At 35.1% G+C, this 22,844-nt stretch overlaps 1 protein-coding gene, 1 long non-coding RNA gene and 1 other non-coding gene across 4 annotated transcripts; 1 reads left to right on the top strand and 2 right to left on the bottom strand.

Moving 5' to 3' along the window:
• Window positions 1-605: 605 nt before the first annotated feature.
• LOC130240275 (uncharacterized) lies at window positions 606-2,363 on the bottom strand. The gene is made up of 4 exons (XR_008838755.1): window positions 2,266-2,363; window positions 1,825-1,934; window positions 1,440-1,491; window positions 606-880 (listed from the first exon to the last, which is right to left on the bottom strand). It is a non-coding gene; the product is annotated as an uncharacterized LOC130240275 (long non-coding RNA).
• LOC130215108 (small nucleolar RNA SNORA13) lies at window positions 1,562-1,691 on the bottom strand. The gene has a single exon (XR_008835661.1). It is a non-coding gene; the product is annotated as a small nucleolar RNA SNORA13 (small nucleolar RNA).
• A 1,214-nt stretch (window positions 2,364-3,577) lies between the features above and the next one.
• pcyt1aa (phosphate cytidylyltransferase 1A, choline a) lies at window positions 3,578-21,982 on the top strand. Of its 2 annotated transcripts, none has more exons than XM_056471693.1 (9): window positions 3,578-3,773; window positions 11,926-12,040; window positions 12,128-12,227; window positions 13,669-13,782; window positions 14,996-15,147; window positions 15,242-15,320; window positions 15,805-15,947; window positions 17,814-18,002; window positions 21,367-21,982. In XM_056471693.1, the coding sequence occupies exons 2-9, from the start codon at window positions 11,933-11,935 to the stop codon at window positions 21,601-21,603; spliced, it is 1,122 nt and encodes a 373-aa protein (XP_056327668.1). In that variant the 5' UTR covers window positions 3,578-3,773; window positions 11,926-11,932; the 3' UTR covers window positions 21,604-21,982. The 2 variants fall into 2 exon arrangements, with proteins under 2 accessions (XP_056327668.1, XP_056327660.1); XM_056471685.1 differs by having other exon boundaries at window positions 13,666-13,782.
• The last annotated feature ends 862 nt before the right edge of the window (window positions 21,983-22,844 follow it).

Below are 22,844 nucleotides of genomic sequence, written 5' to 3'. Positions count from 1 at the left end.
ATCAGGTCTTTAAACTGTTTAGCAATTGTATCTTTATCAATCTGACATTTTAAATAAACTTCAAGTTTGAATGTTATAAGGCTAGTTTTATACCATCCCATAATCTAAGACACTGCATAGTTAGTTCAACCCACCATGAAATCCCAAAAAATATCAAATAAAATAAAACCATGTCTAAAAATGCTTCATTGAAATAAATTACAAAGACAATTAACCATTTACTTGTTTACAAGCAAGACATCTATGCATCAACAACTGTTCTCCAAATGCACATTATTGTGGCATTTAATAGCAATACAAATATTTTCCAAGCATTAATGAATGGACTCTTTTAAGAATATACTTTATATACAGTAATTTATATAACTGTACATTGTTTAAGACAACATTATGATTTACTGTCCTGTAGCACATGGGAAAATTAATAAAAATAACAGTCTAGCTTGTGGAAATTGATGTTTGAGAAGAGGAAAAGAGGAAATAGTTTTATTACTACTTTTCATGCCATGAACCACAAAATATTCCAACTGGCTTTTTAAGAGGCAATAAAACATCCACATACAAAACGTTAAACAAAAGATTTGATTTATTGAAGTAATGTCGCACACATACAGAAACAACATCTGGGGTGAAAAAAAGACACAAAACAACATGCACATACATACTTTCCTTTTACACACTTAATATACTTTGTAAAACGTTATATAAACAATTCCCTTATTGAATCCAGGTTTACCACACAAATCTTTACAAAACAAATAAAGTCATGACACAATCAAGTGGTTTTGACTCCAAGTTAGCAGAACTCACCTTACACAACACTAGTCCTTTAATGAGGGTTCATTTACCTCATATAGGAAGAAATCAATCCTTGGAGAATCTTAAAAGGAATGAAATGAGATCAGCATTAAGATTTTTTTTTATTTATTAATGCAGAAACTTGTTTACTTCATTAATGCCTCAAAATGTTAGGTGTCCATTACATGAAACCTCTGAAAGGCAAGGATAGAAATACCTTTCAGTGGCCATGTCATGTATTAATGTCTGCCCTATTAGACACCACATTCATCTGACAAGCAATGATGAACAGGCAACACTTAAAAGGCATGATAAAACGGACAATTATATGAAATATTTTTTATTGTCATCCAAAACATTTCACATACAAACTTTTGAGCTTTGGAAAAGTTCCCCAAAATGATAGTTATGTAAAAGAATGGCCAAACACACATTTTCTGATTTCAATCTATATATATATATATATATATATATATATATATATATATATATATATATATATATATATATATATACACACATCTATCTATCTATCTATCTATCTATCTATCTATATATCTAGTTCTATCTATCTATATATAAATAAATATATATAAATAAATAAATAAATATAAATAAAAGGTATTTTAATAACTGCATACCAAGTGTCACGTAGTCCTGTCCATGTTAATGTAGCCATTTACTGCATTTCCCCTGAAATTATACAATACAACCGTCAAAGCTTGCACACATTTAAAACGAAGTTATTATAACTGATTCTAAATGTTGTTCTTGTCACAGCACAAGCAAGAGAACGAGTGGCGTGTCCTCTCTTTGGCTATTTCAAGATTTAATGTGTGCCTTAGTTGACACCACATTCATCTAATAGGAAATGAATGGGCAACACAAAGGCAAGAGTCCCTCAGCACATAAAACCACATGGCAGAACTAGCATAAACAAAACGCTCATGCAGTTTATACTGAATCTGCTACACATTTAGTTTGTCCAACATATCATCAAAAGTTGTAATCTTTGGAAATACCCACGTGGATTAATCAAATTTATGGCATATATGATTTTTTTCCTGGCCCTCATGGTTTGTCAGCATGTGACATGATGGCACACGTGCACTTTCCTTCTGGTTTTCAACATAATCCTAAAAAAAAACACAAAACAATTGCATTAATAAACAATTGAATGGGCAAAAACAATAAATTCTAATCCAAAACACATTATACATTTTAAATCGGATGGTTTCAGTAGCTTAAGTTTCACAGAGAAAGCATTTTAAAGTGTGTAGATTACTAACAAATTTAACCTTAGCTGAAATATTAGCCGAATTAGTATGATTACATTAGAAGAACGACAACTGCGAGTCAACAATCTAGTCCGCAAACAGAAATTCCGCTAAAATTTAATGGAAATTCTTACCAAAAATAATATTTATCATCAAACCTACTCACAGCAAAGTAATATGCATTACTTACATACGTATTATAAAAGGAAATAGTTTAAACCGATTCAAGAGCGCACGAACAGACTGGTTTGCACATGATCGTCTCTCCACGTGGACACAACCACAAAACTCCTTCCAGCGGAAAGAAAGGACCCACTGTAGACGACTATGAAAACGCCTGTGTGAAATGACTTGTTCCTTCAAACCATGCAGCCACACCCATAAACATCGGATATAAATCTTTCTATTTTAATGTCTACGATCACACCGACTCATTTTTTTCACATTTTTATAGATAAATAAATAAATTAATTAAATAATTAAATAAATAAATAAATATATAAATAAATAAATAAATAAATAACGATGTGTCCAACTTCACGAATTCATCGTGTTGTAAGCCTTTCAGACTCTATATACATTTCTAAATCTAAATAAATAAATAAATAAAATACACTTGTCACAATTTTATGTTTATTTGTCAATGTTTATTTTTCTATTCTTTAACTGCCAGTGTTTCCCAACCCTGTTCCTGAAGGCACACCAACAGTACACATTTTCAATCTCTCCCTAATCAAACACACCTGAATCACCTTATTAGAACATAAGAAGAGACTCCAAAACCTGAAGTTAATTAGTCAGGTAAGGGAGACATCCAAAATATGTACTGTTGGTGTGCCTCCAGGAAAAGGGTTGGGAAACACTGCTTTAACGTTAAAACTAGCATAGAGAGTGACAGTGAAATGACCATGGAAGATTTAATAAAACATTTATAATAACTAAAACAGTTCATATTTTTCAGAAAATAAATACAATTTTAAATAAATTAAATACTAGATCATTCACTCTTCCACACATCGCGATTATTCGAAGTGTGTACAAACTAATGATTTTATAGTTGTCTTATTTTACATATCTTAAATTTTAATATTAAAATAATTTTATCTGGCAAAAAAAAATAATAATACTGACTTCATAATAATGTTTGATTTAAAAATGTCCAAATCTTGGTTTTAGGTTAACGTTACACCATTTGAACCAGTGAATGTAAAATGTACCTAATAATAAAAACGAATTAATAATAAATATTATTAAGAAAAGGTATAAACATTTGAATGAAGTAAAATAAAAGATAAATAAAAGATCATACAAAACATTGACAATTAATGGACAATAAATTATTTAACAGTTACAGAAGGAGCACTTGTAATCTATATCCAGCTGAAAACGATTCTTTAACATAATATATTCTGTGAACTATTTTAAAAGACTCTGGATTTATTTGCTGAGACATTGTCGGGACTTTTATTTTGAAGTCACCCTGACTCCGCTGCCATCTTGGGTCTGAATTAAGTTGATCCCAGTCTCTTTTGTGGCTTCTGTCAAATCGGAAGGTCTGAGATCACCAATATCAAGACGTTTAAATCGCAATACGCTTCCGACTCCTGTCAGCCTTCGACTTGAGGAAACTCATAAACCTACACCTGCAAAGACTCTTTTATCACCACCTCACCGCAAAACGCACATTAAAGCACACGGGTAAGCAGCTAATGAGTGTCTCTGTGTGTCCTAAAGATAGTAAACAAGAACCAGCTAATGTTTCGTTCCGCTTGACATAAATGTCGTCTCACGAACTCAAGGCATTTACCAAGTTAGCTGTATGTTTTAAAACTTAAACGACCCTTACTTTTTGAGAGACACCTCTACTATTAATTCAACACACCAGTGTCATACGTTAGCTGTATTTTATAATATTTCTTTTATTATAAATATTTTAAAGTTGAGATACAGAACTTTTACTTCATTTAAATTTGATATAAATGTGGTGCATTGTAACAGTCACCCCTGTCTCTGAACTAGTTGCTATTTTTGTTACACACAGATGGGACAGCACTTAAGTGTGCATACTTTAGTAGTCTGAGGAACCTTTCACACCCTTGAAAGTGAAGGTTGTGTGTTTGTATTCTAGTCTAGACTAGGCTTCTGAAGTAGGCATAGGCTGGTATAAGATTCTGACGGTATGATAACCTTGGATAAAAATATCACAGTTCCACAGTATTGTGATTACTGCTGTAAAATATATTCTTTTTAAATGTCTGGGTAAAAACCAGGTTTCTGCAGGTTTTACCACATCAAATTAAAGACTTTTAAAGATCTTTTAAAACCATTATGAATGATATTTCAAACATTCACATGGTGAAACGCTAATTATGTTCAGTGATAATCAGTGAATTTTTTTTACTTGCCCCATTAAAATTCAATTATTTCTTAGCCACATCTTTAAAATAATGTGCTAAACCAAGCAAACTCTAGTTATATACATATATATTTTTATTAGCATAACCTTTCATTTAAAAAAAAGACACGTTTTAAAATGGTTAGTAAACAAAATTTATGCACAAGATAAATAATTGACTTCTGCTGTCTTCATTAGAGTCAAAAGCACAGATTTCTGTACAATTTAAAATGGCGTCTTTTGTATATATTTTTTCTGATGGAGATACTGTTGTCCTAAAAAAAAAAAAAGCTAAATAAAAAAAAATCTTCCACATACCTTAGGAATGGTATAGCAGAAAATTTTGGCGGTTTTAAAACCTTGACTTTTACAAACCACGGTATACCTTGAAAACGGTTATCGTCCCATGCCTATTCTTAAGGTGTGATATTTTCTTTCTGCAATTAATTGCAAAAGGTTTTATCACAATACACAGTTTTATTTATTACGACTTTGAAAGGTGCAAAAAAAGTTACATTTTAACAGGTATATTAACCAAAAAATTCTAGTGTATTGCTTTATACAAGTTCAGATTAAACAAATATTTCAGCTAAAAGTCTTGAAAAAGCATTGCAAGTGCAACAGTTAACATTAACATTAAGTCTCAAACTGTAAAACCTAACAATCAAAATCACTAAATAACGTAAGTTAGTTAAACGTATAATTTTTTAAAAGGTTACTTTGACTCAATGAAAAAAGTTATCATAACTCATGAACGGATTGTATTAAACAGAACTCAAAGCGAATGAGTGTTGAATTAATTATATTTTTTGTGTTAACTAGAGCTAGAAGCATAACTAAACCATTTGAGTAGCTATATAGTTGTTCGGACTTAATTTGTTGAACTTGTAGTGATTTGATAACTGAAATTAAAATGTTTAAGTTACTAATACTCTAAAGGTTTGACAACACAAATTATACGTGTTTATGACTCTTTATATAGTCATAGTCATATACAGTACTCGAACCATATTGTTTCAAAACTTAATTGTTTGTCGCAATCGGTTTCCTCAAACAGTTTGAGCTAACTTTCAAATATTTTTGTTTTACAGTGCATTAATAAATGTTACTTAAATGGATTCAAATCAGCAGTGTGAAAAGCCAGATTTATTACCGTTGCGACACTCAAAAAATTTCTTCCGCTGCTTGTTCAAACTATTTATTTAATATGAGTTGAACCAACACAGTTTTTATGTTTCATGTTTCTTTTATGTTTTCATTGGCATGACTAAACAGTTTTATGTTTACTTAAATTTCTAAAAAAACGATGATGTTAACTTGATCGGTTTGTGTTAGGACAACATTATGACTACAGTTTAAATGCGTTATGCGTTATTAGGCATTATTAGGCAAATTCGTTATTCTGACTTCAACTGTACATGTATATTTTATATCGCCGCCTTTTATATCGCCAACGTTTCAAATTTGCGACGGTGATTCGATTTCGATTGATCGCACAGCCCTAGTCTTCAGCATTTGGTGCTAATCTTCTAATAATCTGAATATTCTTAAAAGGCTCTATAATAGTTGAAATAATAAATAATTATTGACAGTATTTTGAAGTGCACACTATATCAATATGCATGTTCCTTATCACAATATTTTGAATTATTGAATATCCGCATATGCCTTGTCAGAGTTTGTTCTGAAACATGATATTACCTTAATTTAGATTGTATATTAATGGTAAATCTTGATGCAGTCTCGTGTATACTTCATCTGTCAGTTGTGAGTTTGTTGTAGTGGTTATAATGTTGTGTATGGGTCACATTACTCACCTTTCAAGCATGCATTCACCATGATAAGGCTCAGTGTTTAGATAAAAGAATGACTGGAATGAGGAAGAATTCGGGCAATGTTTCCAAAGGCTGTTTCCACACAGCTGTGTTCCTGTTGACCTAAGCTCAGGTTTTGTTTTCATGTATGATTTCTTCCACGTGTGACGTAACCTGTGGAATTTTGATTTGCATTTTTGATTGTGTATGCTAAAACCTGTTTGCTTGTGATTTATAGATTTCATTTTTATAAATCATTAGCAAGTTATTGCTTTCAAAGATGAAAGATTAAGTTGAGCTCAGTTTTTTTTTTCAATTATGTTTTTCTTTTAATAATATGTATATATTTGCACCATTTAATATATATAATAACATATATAATTATAATTTTTTTCTTATAATTTTGACTGCATACAAACAGAATCTGATGGCATTTTTTGGTAAAACTGAATGGTTTTTTAAGAGTATATTCACTCAAAAAATGACATTTGCTGTTTGTTCAAACTACTTATTTAAAATGAGCTGAAACAATTATTTACGTTTTTGGGCCCAACTTCATTGTTTTATGTTCAATCCACTTAAATTTGTAAAAACGAATAAGTTAACTTAATCATTTCATGTTGTTTCAACACAAATCAATTGCGTGGAATCCAGCATTGTAGTAACTTAAAACATTATTAGGTTTTTACTTTTCCTTCATTGCTTTTTACTTTATTACTTTCATAAGTTTACTATATTATTATAAGGTTTACAATACATATCCAATTAGATCCACTTGTTTGGTATAAACAAAACGAGTCTGTCATATAATGTACTCTACCTCTAACAACAAATAATAACTTGATTTCTAGTTGATCATTTGGTATTAGAAGTGGCTTATATGAAAGACAAAGGCCTCTAGATCTGTTTTCCAACCCTGTTCCTGAAGGCACACCAACAGTGCACATTTTCAACCTCTCCCTAATCAAACACACCTGAATCAACTTATCATAACATCAGAAGAGACTCCAACACCTAAAGTTAATGGGTCAGAAAAGGGAGACATCCAAAATATGTACTGTTGGTGTGCCTCCAGGAACAGGGTTGGGAAACACTGCTCTAGATTATGTTTATTTTACCAAAATGAAATGTATTACCTAATTAGATTTTTAATTAATTAGGACAGTAAGGTCTGACTTTGCTTAGACAAAAGTCTTGTTACTTAACAGAAATAATGTCCAGTATAGAATATAAAGTCATGGTGCAGTGGAAAAAGAATTAATATTGTGTATGATTCCCATGAGCTTAGACGACAGCATCTATACATCTCTGCATTGACTCAAATAATTTATTAATAAAGTCATCTGGAATGGCAAAGAAAGCGTTCTTGCAGGACTCCCAGAGTTCATCTAGATTCTTTGCATTCATCTTCAATGCTTCCTCCTTCTTCTTACTCCAGACATGCTCAATACTGTTTATGTCTGGTGACTGGGCTGGCCAATCCTGGAGCACCTTGACCTTCTTTGCTTTAAGAAACTTTGATGTGGAGGCTGAAGTATGAGAATGAGCGCTGTCCTGCTGAAGAATTTGCCTTTTTCTGTGGTTTGGTAATGTAATGGGCAGCACAAATGTACCTCAGGCTGTTGATGTTGCCATCCACTCTGCAGATCTCTCGCGCGCCCCCATACTGAATGTAACCCCAAACCATGATTTTTCTTTCACCAAACTTGACTGATTTCTTTTAGAATCTTGGGTCCATGTGGGTTCCAATAGGTCTTCTGCAGTATTTGTGAAAAATCTACCTTCTGCCACTTTTCCAAATGATCAACTTGAAGTCGAGAAATTATTTGTTGCTCTTACACTGCCTAACAAAAGTCTTGTTGTCGATCTCAGTTGTATCTACGAAAAGGCGGAAAATATTACTTTACAACCTGTATTGTAAATAAACGATTTAAACATTTGCATATTGTTCAAATATTACTGAATTTACTATAAAAATTGAATGAATGAATGTATATTTTCTCACATTTACAAAACTAACTAAATATACTCAGAAATCTTTGCATACTTTTTGTTTTAATGTCGTTTTTGTATTTACACCATAAATACGTTATTTTCTGCAAAACAAGTTATTAAAAAGAACAAATAAAAGCAAGAAATTAAATGGAAATTTTCTAAATGCAATTTACTTGATCTTATGGTAAACAGTTAATGCAGTTATTTTTTTTATTTTTATTTTTTATTTTGAAACCAGCAGATCTTCTAATGAAAAATCAGAACAGACAGGATTTCTCTCAAGATTTTTCTAGTCATTTCATCCAATCAAACTCCTTTCTTCCTAAAAATGTCCTGTATTATTTTGTTGTTGTTATTATTAGCTATTATTTGGACTAGGCATGCGACGATACCCGTATTCAAGGTATATAGAGATGCCGTTTTAAACTGTAAAGAAATGTGTTTTTTTTTAAACTAATGAATACAGTAGAAGTCAATGATTAATTTTCATTATTTAGCATGACATGTTTACTGCTCCAAAATATTTAAAATCTTTAAAAAAATAAAATATACTGTTTTCAAAGTGTTGTTTTACCCAGATATTTAAAAAGAATACATTTTAGTGCAGTCATCACAATACCATGATACTGTGAAACCGTGATATTTTTATCCAAGGTTATCATACTGTAAGAATCTAATACCGGACTCGTTTAGTCCTCTTAATCTCATTATGATCAGCAGTCTACAACCAATAAAAATACAACTCTTTTTCTATATTCTGTTTCACTTACAATACAAGACCAAAAATACATTTGCCTTTCATTTGCATTAATATTTCGTCTTACGTTTAACTATAATGCATTTTCCTTCCACAAATTTCAAATCAATTCAACACAAATGTAATTTTTTATTTTATGAAACAGTAATAAAGTTGGTAAGCAGTCATATATATTTTAATTAAATTAAAATAAAGAAATAGATATGTAATGAAAACAATTAAACTGGCCATTGATAAAAAAAGACATTTGATTATGTATAAATACGTCCTTTTCTTTCCTATTTACAGTTGTTATGGTGCAGTTGCATATAGTTATTTACTTTGGAGTAGATTTTATTTTCATAAGCCACAATGAAAGTGTCTTTGATCTCAAAATTTTGAAGTTAAACATGTTCTCGGCAAGATTCAGTCATTTCTTTAGCCTGCCCTGTGCGAAGACCATAAAGACATCTGAACATTTGTCTTCCCCGTAGCCAACTAGTTTGCACCGCAGCCAGCTCTCCTGACACACTGACATTTAATCTCTTCTGCAACTCACTGTTACGAAACACAACATCTGGGTTTATACTGCTGTTGATTTCCCCATTTTACACATTCTCCAAGCAGCTTTTATCAAGCATATTGTGTACTATTACATTACAGCTGTTACATCGGGATACTTTATTTTTCTGCTATACACATTTATTGAGTTATAATCTCATGAGATGACTAGAATAGCTCTATTTGGAAAGAATCAATTTTTAGATTGCATGGGATGACTTTGTTAAATTGATAGTATAAATTGAAGTAATGATAAATACAGTAAAGATCCTAATTAAATAAACAGTGGTTTCCTGGGAATCTAGCAGTATTTATGTACACAAATTGAATAATCAAATGTAAAATAACACTGTATGGCCTTCATCGAATATACTGTCAAAAGCGATTAGTTGACTTTGCTTAAAATAAGACAGTAAACCCGTTGCCGTATTATTGGTAATTAAACAAACTATGTGCATAATTCAGATATCCCAAATATATAGTGTCCCATCATTTACGGGACATTATATCTCATTTGCAGGCATCAGGGAGTCTGTGCATATGTGGGTGACTCCCGGAGCTTCCGGGAGACTTGGGATGTCTGGTAATTAAAAAAAGTTCAGTTAAAGCCTATGATAAAAATCATCTTCTGTAAGCTGTTTGGACAGACCTGTGTGTAGGTACAGTATAGTGTGTCCACAGTCATATTGGAGTGACAAGTCTATTTTTTTTATTTCCTGGCATTAAAATAAGATCCAAATCCCTCCCGTTTTGAGGCTCACCGCAACAGAAGTGTAGTTTTCCCGCCCACCGAATTGATTGACAGCCGCATATTAACATGTCTCCATAGTAACCCGTATATTCATATCAACAAGACAGGACGTGCGCAAAGCAACTGGGATTAAAAGATCTGTTCAGCTCTCTGTGATCATCAAATATGAACAAGTTTAAAATGTTTTTTTAAAACAGTGCATGTTTTTAATGAATTACAGCGATTTTACTGTCTTTATCACCACAGACGCATGTTAGTACAATTATAAAAGAAGACTCTTCAATCCCGGTTTGTGGACATTAAATCAGGTTTATTTTGTACATTAACATATCTATACAGCAGTGGAGATTACTGTGTATCCTGTCACATTTGCAGTGCAAAAACAGTACACGGTTAAACACACGTGCTGTGTGTATGTGCATGAACTTTGTAACAAGATTGTGTGTGACTCATCATTGCAGAAAGGCTTGAATTAACTCCACAACAAATACATCAAATTATCAGTGGGAAAGTTCTTACTGTGTTATTTCTCACAAACGTTACGTGAGATCTGCTTCCTTCATGTCTGTCACTGTGCTGTTTATTTGACGCAGCCGGAGATTGAGGCACACTCAGACACAGGGCTGCATGAGTAATCGAAAAAAGATTATCTCAATTAGACCCTACACACATTCTTAATTCAGCTTTTCTACGATTCAGCCAATTATATTTTCAAGGTCAGGAGAGAAGAGTAAAGGTGGACACACAAGTCTTCACAGCAACATGGACACCTTCAATTGGCGTTAAAAGTGTCACATGCTGTATTTATAAGGTATAATTCACCCAGAAATGTAATTTCTGTCTAAATGTAATAACGAATTCACGGCTGTAATTAGGCAAGTTATTGTATAACGATGGTTTGTTCTGTAGACTATTGAAAAAAAAAAAGCTTAAAGGGTCTATAAAATTTTGACCTTAAAATGGTTCAGAAATTTTTTTTAAAACTGCTTTTATTCTAGCCAAAATAAAACAAATAAGACTTTCTCCAGAAGAAAAAATATTATCAGACATACTGTGAAAATTTCCTTGCTCTGTTAAACATAATTTGGGAAATATTAAAAAAAATTCAAGGGTGGGCTAATAATTCTGACTTCAACTATATATATATTCATATAAGCTACTTCTGATACCAAATGATCAGCTAGAAGTCAAGTTATTAATTGTTGTTTCTAAAACTTGGATAGACGTGGCTACAGGTTGCCAGCTTTCTTTAAAAAATCCAATATAGTGTTTGACAGAAGAAAGAAACTCAAAAGGTTTGGAACCACTTGAGGGCGAGTAAATGATAAGCAAATTTAAATTTTTGGACGAACTATCCCTTTAAACATGCTTGAAATGCCCACAAACCCTAAATATTACCATGCAAATGACAAATGTTTTGGTAAATTTATGGGTAAACCTTTCAACTTTGGTTCCTCGTCGTTTGTGAAATAGATTTCATTTTTGAAATTCGACTTTGCAGATCTTGCGACATGCACACGTTGTAATATTGATGCTGAAATCATGTGTTGTGCAGCCCTAATTTACATTATTATCAACAATTCCATATCATTTCACAGAGCCTGAATGGAGGCCCACGGTTCAGCGCGACTGTCAAGGAAGAGAAAGAGAGATGGTTCAAACGGAGAGCCGGAGGAAGGAGAAAAACCGCTGAAGTTCAAAAGATGCACAGTGGTGAGTGAGATAAAGGTGTGAGCATGTGTATATAGCGATGAGGGATGGTATTTGAGACCAAAGGCTGTCATGCTTCTTACACCTCAGGGTCTGAAATATCCAGCTCCTTATGCAGATCAGCTCGAGTCAATGGAAGATAAGCAGTATCAGCGTGTCACCATAGAGGAAGCTCGCAGAGGCACGCCACGTAAGTTATTTGCCCTTTGTGATAATCTCTTACAACACACCTATTCAAATATGTACTAGTTTCAGTTACAGACTTGCAGTCAAGTATTGCATTTGTATTGGCTCTATTTTTGCATTATGATATAGTTATTGATAGGATCATTATAGTTAATTTTGCCACCATCAACCGCCGCTCGATAACCGAATATTAACTGTTAACCGGTCTTATTAATATTAAATTATTATTTAATTTTAAAAATGAATTGACGTGTCTGTTTTGTGTCTGACACAATAAGTATTGCATTTTAAAATACTGATTTATTTTAACATACGAACAACAACAACATACAGAACACAACAACAGAGCATCTTCACACACCTGCAGTGTTTTCAACAGCATCAAAAAAAAGAATAAACTAAATAAAAGAATCAAATAAATAGTCCCGCCCTAGATAATTTTCACATAAAATACAAATTGTTACGTTTTTAAGAGGTTTTAGTGGGATGCTGTAACATTTAAGTGAGACGGGTGTAATGTGTGCGACAGATCAAGGATGAGGCAAGAATCAATTCTCTATTTAAGCTTTTTACTCAATAGTTGAAAATTATGTAACAGTAATGGGAGAGGAAAAAGAAAGAAATAAACATTCATAATTATCTTTAAACAAAAACAACGAGTGTAAGCCAAATCAAAGAAATTAACAAAACAAAACAATCCTTAAAACTAAAGTCTAAACTAGGCGTCAAAAATAAATACAAATAAACACCGAAATCTCCAGTGTATACGACACCCGAACTAAACAAATTAACAACTGGCAAAACACTCAAACTAATCTAACAAATATATATATGTGTGTGTATATATATATATATGTATTATTATATGTATGTATATACATATATATGTATATATATATATATGTATATATATAGCCATTTTCCTTGCTTTGGAAGTCAGTTCTTCAAAATATCTTCTTTTGTGTTCAGTGAAAGTCATTTTCATTTTTGGGTGAACTATCCCTTTAATAAAATGTGTTCTCACATCAAATCAATATCACATTTTAAATGTATAGTCCATGAATGACAAATTATTTAACTTGCACTTAGAAACACCCATTTTTAATATACAGTAGTGTAAGGTGGACTAGTTTTTACAGCGTAATACTCTCTACTCATACTTGTAGATGGGCTACTTTTTACTCATTTTGAGTAGTATTTAGAAGAGATACTTGCCAGATTTTTGTGTACTTTTTCAGTTCCACCACTGATAGTCATGACCTCTTCTGTCGACATGATGTTGCTGAATTGCAAAGTTTTGTAGAAACAAATCCACATTTCTATGAGAGGATTGTTATTGAGAGGAAAGAGCGCAGCACATATTTACATATTTATCTAAATATCACTCACAGCACTGTGTCAGCTTGTAAAAAGTACAGTATTTGTCTCATTTTGTTTTTTAGCAGACAGACCTGTGCGGGTGTACGCTGATGGTATCTTCGACATGTTCCACTCAGGACATGCTCGTGCTCTCATGCAGGCTAAATGCCTCTTCCCAAACACTCACCTTATCGTAGGTGGTAAGTAATCCTGAACTTTTCAGCAATAAATCAATGTGTAATCAAAGTGTTTAATGTTTATTTTGCTAGTTCTCAATGTTATTCTTTACCTGAACAGTTAATCCACTGAATAAAATAATGTTTGCAATCACTTATGAATATTTACTTCCACGTTTGGAGTTGCAGTCCTTCTCTGTTGACATTAGTTTCAGCCACAATATTCTTTACTCTTACCAGACCCTCCAGGATTTTGTATTTCCGTGATCACTGAATTTAAAGCAAATTAAGCTAAATTTTGTGGAGCTCGCTAATAAAAAAAAAAAAATTCCTGCATAATTTGGGCAGTCAGGGCATTCTTCTAAATCCTGCCATGCCACAGGGCACCATCTGCATAGTTTTACATTTAAAAACATCACAGTACGGGCAGCACGGTGGCTCAGTGGTTAGCACTGTTGCCTCACAGCAAAAAGATCGCTGATTCGAGTCCCAGCTGGACCAGTTGGCATTTCTGTGTGGAGTTTGCATGTTCTCCGTGTTGGTGTGGATTTCCTTCGGGTGCTCCGGTTTCCCCCACAGTCCAAAGACATGCGCTATAGGTGAATTGGGTAAACAAATTTGGCCATAGTGTATGTGTGTGTGTGAATGTGAGAGTGTATGGGTGTTTCCCAATACTGGGCTGTGGCTGGAAGGGTGTCCGCTGTGTATAACATATGCTGGAATAGTTGGTGGTTCATTCCGCAGTGGCAATCCCTGATAATTAAGGGACTAAGCTAAAGAGGTGGGACAGATTTTTCAGTACTGCTCGCACCAAAATATATATGATTTTCTCCTGCTCACATTTCAAGTATTCAAGTTTTGTCTTGCTCACACCCTCAAAAACATATCTGTAGTTTCAACTTTTATTCAGCTGATTCTTCATTTTATTTTGAATAAAATTACAGGTTTTAAGCTCTCTTTGTGAAAACCAAAAGTTTCTTGCAGTACTGTTTTTCTAATAAATGGAAAGCAAATTACATTTGTCTGAAAAATGGTCCGATCTAAACAAAAAACAATGTAAATCGAACTGTGAGATTTGTGAGCCGTTACACCACTAGTTCACGTGGACTTTCATTGTGCACAATGTGGAGTCATCGGACTGGGATGCAGCATTGGAGTGTTTCTCATTGTGATCATTTAACACGGTGTCCTTCTTAATGTCAGCGCTGCATTTAGTGTCTCCCCCACCTCTCTGCAGTGTGCAGTGATGACCTCACACACAAGCTAAAGGGCTTCACCGTCATGAACGAGGACGAGCGCTATGATGCAGTTAGTCACTGTCGTTATGTGGATGAGGTGGTCCGGAATGCCCCATGGACTCTCACACCCGAGTTCCTCACCAAACATCGGGTATAATAAAAGAGAGCTGAGTGTAACGCTCCACATTATTTGAAATACTATCATATATTATGTAAAGACATTGTGATGTACTTTGATATTTCAGATTGACTTTGTGGCCCATGATGATATCCCATACTCCTCAGCTGACAGTGATGATGTTTACAAGGACATCAAAGATGCAGGTGAGAAGAACAGCTTCAGAAACTGACATTTAAAATCTTTATACCTGAAATTTAAGAACGATCGAAGACCCAATGAACTTATCATGGAGCACTTTCTTATTTGGATGGTTTTCAGAAGTTGTTGTGTTTAATTTCGTTAACAAAAACTATGAAGACAAATCATTATTTTTTTCATTATTATAATTATATACATTTTCAGTATTTCTGAAGAGGAAGATCTTTTTTCACAATATTTATTTTTATTTATTTTACACTATTATATTTATTATCTGGAAAAAAAGTATTTTTTTCTTTTAGCTTGGCTATAATAAAAATATATGTTTTAAAGATGTATATAACTCCTAAGATCAATATAATCAACCCCCTTAAGATTTTTTCCCGTAAAAAATAGCCACAGAACAAACCAATTCAATTCAATTCACCTTTATTTGTTTAGTTGTCATGTAAACATCCCCTTAATTTTTTTTACTATGGGATTTCCCAGGAATGTTTGCACCAACCCAAAGGACAGAGGGCATCTCCACCTCTGACATCATCACACGCATCGTGCGAGATTATGATGTGTACGTCAGACGGAATCTTCAACGTGGCTACACTGCAAAAGAGCTCAACGTCAGCTTCATCAATGTAAGCGCTCATTATAAGCATTTGTTTACTGGTAGAACGTAAAAATCATGTCTATGGCCGTGTTTACATTGGCACTGTTCTTATGACAGACATCTGTGTGCTCGCATAAGAAGACAAAGCTTGTCTTGTTTGGAAAGACATTTTGTACTTATTCTTTCTTGTCAAGTCCGTGTCTAGTTCTGGTCCACAGATGTAGTGTCACCGATTTGGAAACTATTAAAGTGAATCACTGGAATCTTTTTGGTTGGGAGATTAATGTAAATTTGGACATCTGAATGGAGGTGAAGTGGAAACCGGTGAGCTAAAAATCAGATCTGTGCACTGAGAATGAAACCTAGATGCCAAAAAAAAGAGGAATAATCTAGAGTCTGTTCTTCATATGTGGATTACTCAATTAGCTGCATTTGATTATTGAGGATTTGACACAATCCAGCATAGTTTCTTTCTTTAAAACTCATCCAGGAGTTGTTTTCAAAGCAACAGGTCTGTAAGCTCAAATCTGCAAGGGGCATTCCAACCAAAGGTGATACAGAAAGTCTGTACCAACTGCTGACATTTTCCCACAAGAGTTACTGTATTAAATTGAGTTAAAAGTTTAAAAAAAAAAAACATTCTGAATTTATGTAAAATGCATTCTGAAATAAAGGTACAAAAACTGTCTCGATGTTGATAACTTTTCAGGAGGTTTAAAGAGAAGCTTTATTTAGACTTTTTAGTGAGTACACTTTAGGTACACTTTTATACCGATACGCTTACGTTGAAAAGGTACCACCCCCGCTTCAGTACAATTTCTGACTGCGTGTGATGATAAAATTTGGCCAATACTCCCATTGAGGTTTTTTTTCTGAAGGAATAATTCAATTATTTATTAGAGTCGTGCTAATATAAGGCTGACGGACTACATGCAGACCATATTTTAAATATGAACTTTTTTTTTTAATGCGAAATGAAATTAAAAAGCCTGTTATTCCTTATACCACAGAATTAAAGGCCCCTGTATACTTTAATCGAAATCGAAGAAAAAACTAAAGTGACATCATTTTGAAAATATCCGGCCAAATTGAAGTTTGTTTTGCGTTTAAGCAGTTTGAACTAGATCATTTATTCATTCATTTTCTTTTTGGCTTAGTCCTTTTATAAAATCTGTGGTCGCCACAGCGGAATGAACCGCCAACTTATCCAGCATATGTTCTACGCAGCAGCTGCCCTTCCAGCTGCATGCCATTATTGGAAAACACCCATACACACTCAAGGCTCGAAAGTAACCTTTTTTCTTGGTAGCACCGGTGCTCCTAACTTAAATGTAGGCAAACCTGACAATTTAGTCACACCCCCCAAAAATTATGAGCACATTTACTACAAGTTTATATTAACAGATTAATTGCATTTGAAAGCAACACTAATCACAACTAACGAACAAACAAAACTCTGCATGATCTCACCGGCCCTGCAGGCACTGCTTGACGTGAATGAGATGAACTGAGTTAACGATAATAACTGTGCTGTTCTCACAGGTGGTGTCTGATATTGCACAAATGCTATTGACATATAACTTATTATTTGCATACGTTATCTTAATAGCAGTAACGGTATTTTCACGAGCTGCAATATTAGAATTATGCATGCTCTTTAGCGATGGTGAACGTGGTGCCAGTCGCACGACTGACAGCATCGTGATGATTAAATGAAGGATTAAATAATGTTACAACATCTCGTGCTTAAAATGTGTAGATGTAGATGCTTATAATTCTGACTTCAACTGTATATCTAAAGGAAATATTAGTGAAAAATAAATAATTAGATTGCATAATTCCTATAAATAAATGTTTTATTATATTATAATGAGCTGCTGTGTGTCTCACCCAGGAAAAGAAGTACAACCTTCAGGAGCGTGTGGACAAGGTGAAGAAGAAGGTGAAGGACGTGGAGGAGAAAAGTAAAGAGTTTGTGCAGAAGGTGGAGGAGAAGAGCATCGACCTCATCCAGAAATGGGAAGAGAAGTCCCGGGAATTTATTGGCAACTTCCTGCAGATGTTTGGACCGGAGGGAGCACTGGTGAGTGTCCTTTAACAATAGCTCTGTCCACAAATAAAAAATGTTTACTCCTTTTTAACCGAGTTCGAACGCTTTGCATGGGCTGCACAACACTTAAAGGCCCAATCCCAATTCTACCCCTAAAGCCTGGTTTATACTTCTGCATCAAGTGATCGGCATAGCCCACAGCGCATGCAACGCGCATAGCTGTGCAATCATACTTCTGCGCGCTGTTTCTGTTGCTCTGCAACAATACTTCCGGAACGATAGTTGGCAGTAGGTGTTTAAGTTCTGTGTCGAGTTTCTTCGCTGGTGTTTTGTTTTTTCTGAATGCTTCCTTAATGTACAAGTGGTTCAAACTTGCTGATTTTGAGGCAGGAACCGGCGGACGTGCAACAACTTTAACCATAACGTAAACCCAAAACAAAACTTTCCGTCCGGAGCTCCTTCACGGGACTTCACACTTGTAAACAATCGCTCAATCGGGCTCGCGTGGCTCTTGGTCCCGCCCACACTCGTCAGCGCTACCAAGCCGACCAATCACAGAGCTTGCGCTACACGTCGTTGCGGCCACTGCGAGGGCTATTCATCCATGCGTAGGCCGCGCCATAGCAGACGTGTGTGCTTGAAGCAGAAGTATAAATCAGCCTTAAGCCCTTCCCCATACCCCTAACCCTCGTTTTTACGCGTTCCTTGTGAAGGGGTAGGGGTGTCCCAATTCTCTTTAGCTTGAATGTGTAGGGCTAAGGGGAAGGGGTGAATACAGATAAAGATTTTTCAGGTCCACATTCGAAACCAAGGGGTAAAAAGTTTCCCAGAATACTCCAGCCACATTGGCAGTATAACTGAACCCAGAAGTAAGATCCACAAATTAGTGTTTTTTTTTTTTGTCATTATTATGGATTTTTACAACAAACAAGCACGTGTTTTAATATATTCATATCCACGTTCGTATTTTACTGTCATGCTTTTAAAAAAATGCTAAATTTCGCGATCTATAATCCATAATCATAACTCCTGTATAGCAGTTCCACAATATTCTGACACTCGATGACACTCAAATACCCTGTCAGAAAAGTCTAGTGGCTGAGAATGAGCTTTTTACAGTGTCTGCTATAATGTTAGTGTTGTTTTCGTGTGTTTACATAGAGGAATATGACCACTGTGTTAAATGCACAGTTTTACGATTAATGTTGCCACATTAGATCGTTATGATAACATAATATATGCCTTCAGTGATTTCCTGAAGATAAATACCAAAAAATAAAGCAACTGGTATAACTACAGCAGTCCCGATCGTCTGATCTCATATGAAGCAAGAGATCGATGACATGTGCAGGTGCTGTCCCAATTCTTAGGGGTAAATTTTAAAGCCCTTCCCTTAACCCTCAGTTTTTAGGGCCAAGAGAAAGGGGTAGGGGTACAAAAATAGAATTGGGCCACAATATCACCACTGATATGAATCATGAGAAACATGTCTCAGTTGATTAAAAAAAAATGTTTATTTTAAGCATGTTGTCAAGCTAATGATGCATTTTGACAGAGAAAATACTTTATTTAACTATCATGCCATGAATAAAATAAAATGGTTACATGAAGACATGATGTCAATAACAGGATGGTTTGTCATAAATAACATATCCTCCATAAAAAAGTGCCTTTGACATCCGTACATAGTATGAACAAACCATACTACAGAGGTCAAAGGCTGTGTTTTCAACATTCTTCAGAATATCTTGCTTTGTGTTCAACAGAAGAAAGAAATCAGTCACATTTAGAACCACCTAAGTGTGAGTGAATGGAGATAAAACCCTTAAAACCTTAAGACATTTGTGTGTAAAATATAGAATAAAAAACATGAAAATTAAAAATGTTCTCTAAAGATACAGAACTTTGTCTCTTGGTGGATACTAGACTGTAGAAAAATATGGACGTAGTATCCGTGATGTCCCCCAAAGGTTTCTGAAGAGCGCAAATGAAGCTGCAAGTGGGCGGGGCCAACCGTTGCCATTTTGGCAGCACGTCACTCTGGGGTAGCCAAAAATGGGCAAAGAGGCGGACCTAGAGATGCCTGCTGCCATTTTGCTTAGATGGGGTTTTCTTTAAGACAAACGCTTAACACTTCATTAAATATACGATTTGTTTGTGGTCTGACCACATGTACGTGATTGTATAATATACCATTAAAGTGTTTACTGTCGTTAGTTTTTTAAAAGATTGTAGTAATACATTGAGCCACTAAGCCTTGTTCTTAAATGTTTTTATTTATTTGACATTTTTAGGTTAGTTTGAAATGAAAGGTTAGTTTGAATCTGTTAAAATTTCCAAAAAAAGTACTATAGGGTGTCTTGAACCTTTAAAGGTTGAGAGGGTGGGACATAGATAGGGTGGGATAGATAGCCAATAGTGTTTAGTTTCATCACAGATCTGCCAGTGAGAGTGATTGAGCTCAAGTGCGTCAAATGAGAAGTGTCTTGAAGGGGGCGGGGCATGTCAGATACTAGAGAGCTTTTGATTGGTCAATATTTGATGAGAAACTGATGTATGAGGTGACGTGAAAAAAACATTGATCGATTTAGGCGGAAGTGACAAACTACAAGCTTTAGATGTTTATACCAGTTTTATATTTTATAAACATGACTTTTGTCACTGTTTTGGAGCACATGAGCTTTTTAGACATCCTTTAAAATTTACACACTGAAGCTAACATCTAAAATGTTTATTTTAATTTCACGTTTATTTTATTTTTCGTTTCTCTGTAGCTTAGATGCACTCGGTAGCTAGCGTCAGAAAGCGCTGTGTTACTATCCTGTTGCTAACACTATCCTAACACTGACAACCAGATCAGTTGTTCTTCCACTCCACCTGTTTTGGCAACACAACGTGGCGTCTCTCTGCCGTCTGAACACTGTAACAGGTAAAAACTGTCTTCGAAGCTATCATGCATATTAATGAAGTTGCACCGCATACACAATAGAGGGCGCTGATTGGTTTGAACCAAGTCTATCTCAAGAATTAATGCTGCACACTCGGAGATGTCACGATGTACTCGCAGGTACAGACGTCCACTCTCCACGCTAGAATACACGCAAGTATCTAATCGGCGTGACGCAGCTTCAAAAATTCATTTCATACTGGAAGAACGAATTTGCTCGAAATAACCAAAAAACAACCTATATTTCACTTTTTTAATGAAATATATGTGTCCTAATAGTGTTTTTAGCAGCGTGGGACACATGTATGACTGTCAACAGCTCAAAAAAGGTGTTTTGGTGTTTCGTGATGATCCCTCTTATTTCACTGAAACTATAGGGCCATCCTGTAGATTCTGCAAGGTGTATGTAAACATTTGTCTTGACCTGTGTGTATCGTTGGTCTTCAACAGAAGCACATGCTGAAGGAGGGCAAAGGTCGAATGCTTCAGGCCATCAGTCCGAGGCAGAGTCCCAGCAGCAGTCCCACACGAGAGCGCTCGCCTTCCCCAACCTTCCGTCTGCCCTTCTTCACCAAAACCTCCCCGCCATCCTCCCCATCCTCGCACCACAGCAGCGCCCTATCCGGCTACACCTACGCCGCCCGCGGACAGGCCATAAGCGAGGACGAGGAGGACGACGAAGATTAGAGTGCCAAAGCACGCCACGCATCTGTCTTCCAACACCGGCAAGCCAACCTCAGAAACCAAGCAATCCCTACACCAGTTTTGCGTTCTGTGTTATTAACCCATATGAAGGCTTAAAACGGAGCGCCGCGCAGAACTTAGTAACTGTGAGTCACTTTTAACTTACGGTGGTTTTTACGTCAATGTCAGCGATGGGATGTGAGTATTTAAACTTGCGAGTCTTGTCTTGAATCGCGCAGGATTTAAGAAACGTGTGTTTTAGAGCGAGTGCTCGTGGTATTGAGTTTCCTTTTAATTTCAGTTTTGAAGACTTTTGTTCTTATTATTATAGTACGTTATTGTTCGACATCTCCCAGGTCACGTATCTCTTCTTGTAATGGCCAACATTTTATTTGGCGTCCGATATTTGACGTCCAAAACACTGCAACTTGTAACTGTAAGACGAGTACAAATAACTATACTAAAAGAGCTGTCGCACAATTAGTGTTGTGGTTAATAATTGCTGTTGATTATCTAGAACAGTGTTTCCCAACCCTGTTCCTGGAGGCACACCAACACGAACATATTTTGGATGTCTCCCTTATCTCACCCATTCACTTCAGGTTTTGGAGTCTCTTCTGATGTTCTGGTGAGTTGATTCAGGTGTGTTGGATTAGGGAGAGCTTGAAAATGTGTACTGTTGGTGTGCCTTCAGGAACACGGTTGGGAAACACTGATCTAGAACACTAATATTACTGAAGAGGATTTGAATTTCATGCTTATAACTCTTTATTTAAACAACGTTTAATGACAAAAAGGTGTCCAAAGTTTTAGAAACTGTTCAACTGTTAACAAAATGTAGCAGAGCTGTTTTAATGTAGTCATAAAGCCCTGTTGAGTTTTCACTGTGATTGTTTTCAGAGTTCTTAAAGGGATAGTTCACTAGAAATTGAAGATTTGCAGTTCTACTCACCTTCTGGCCATATTGGTGATTCCCACCCCCTCCCCCTGAAGAACTACATTGAATATTTTTTTAGCAGATATCATGGTCATTAAAAACATTATACAGTCCAGTGTTTCCTCTAGGATTTTTTCCATCTGTGCCGGCAGACCTTTTACACAGATCTACCAACTACCAATGGCGTTATTTCAATGACAAATGTCGTGAGCGCAGTATTATAAGTCGAGATCGCATTTATGTAATACGAGCACGCAAATCTGTTTGCTTGCACGCCAATTTTCTCTGTTCGTTACGATCATTGATG

This window comes from Danio aesculapii, chromosome 2, assembly GCF_903798145.1.
Source record: "Danio aesculapii chromosome 2, fDanAes4.1, whole genome shotgun sequence".
NCBI classification, from domain to species: domain Eukaryota; kingdom Metazoa; phylum Chordata; class Actinopteri; order Cypriniformes; family Danionidae; genus Danio; species Danio aesculapii.
This window is presented reverse-complemented; position numbering and strand designations above follow the sequence as displayed.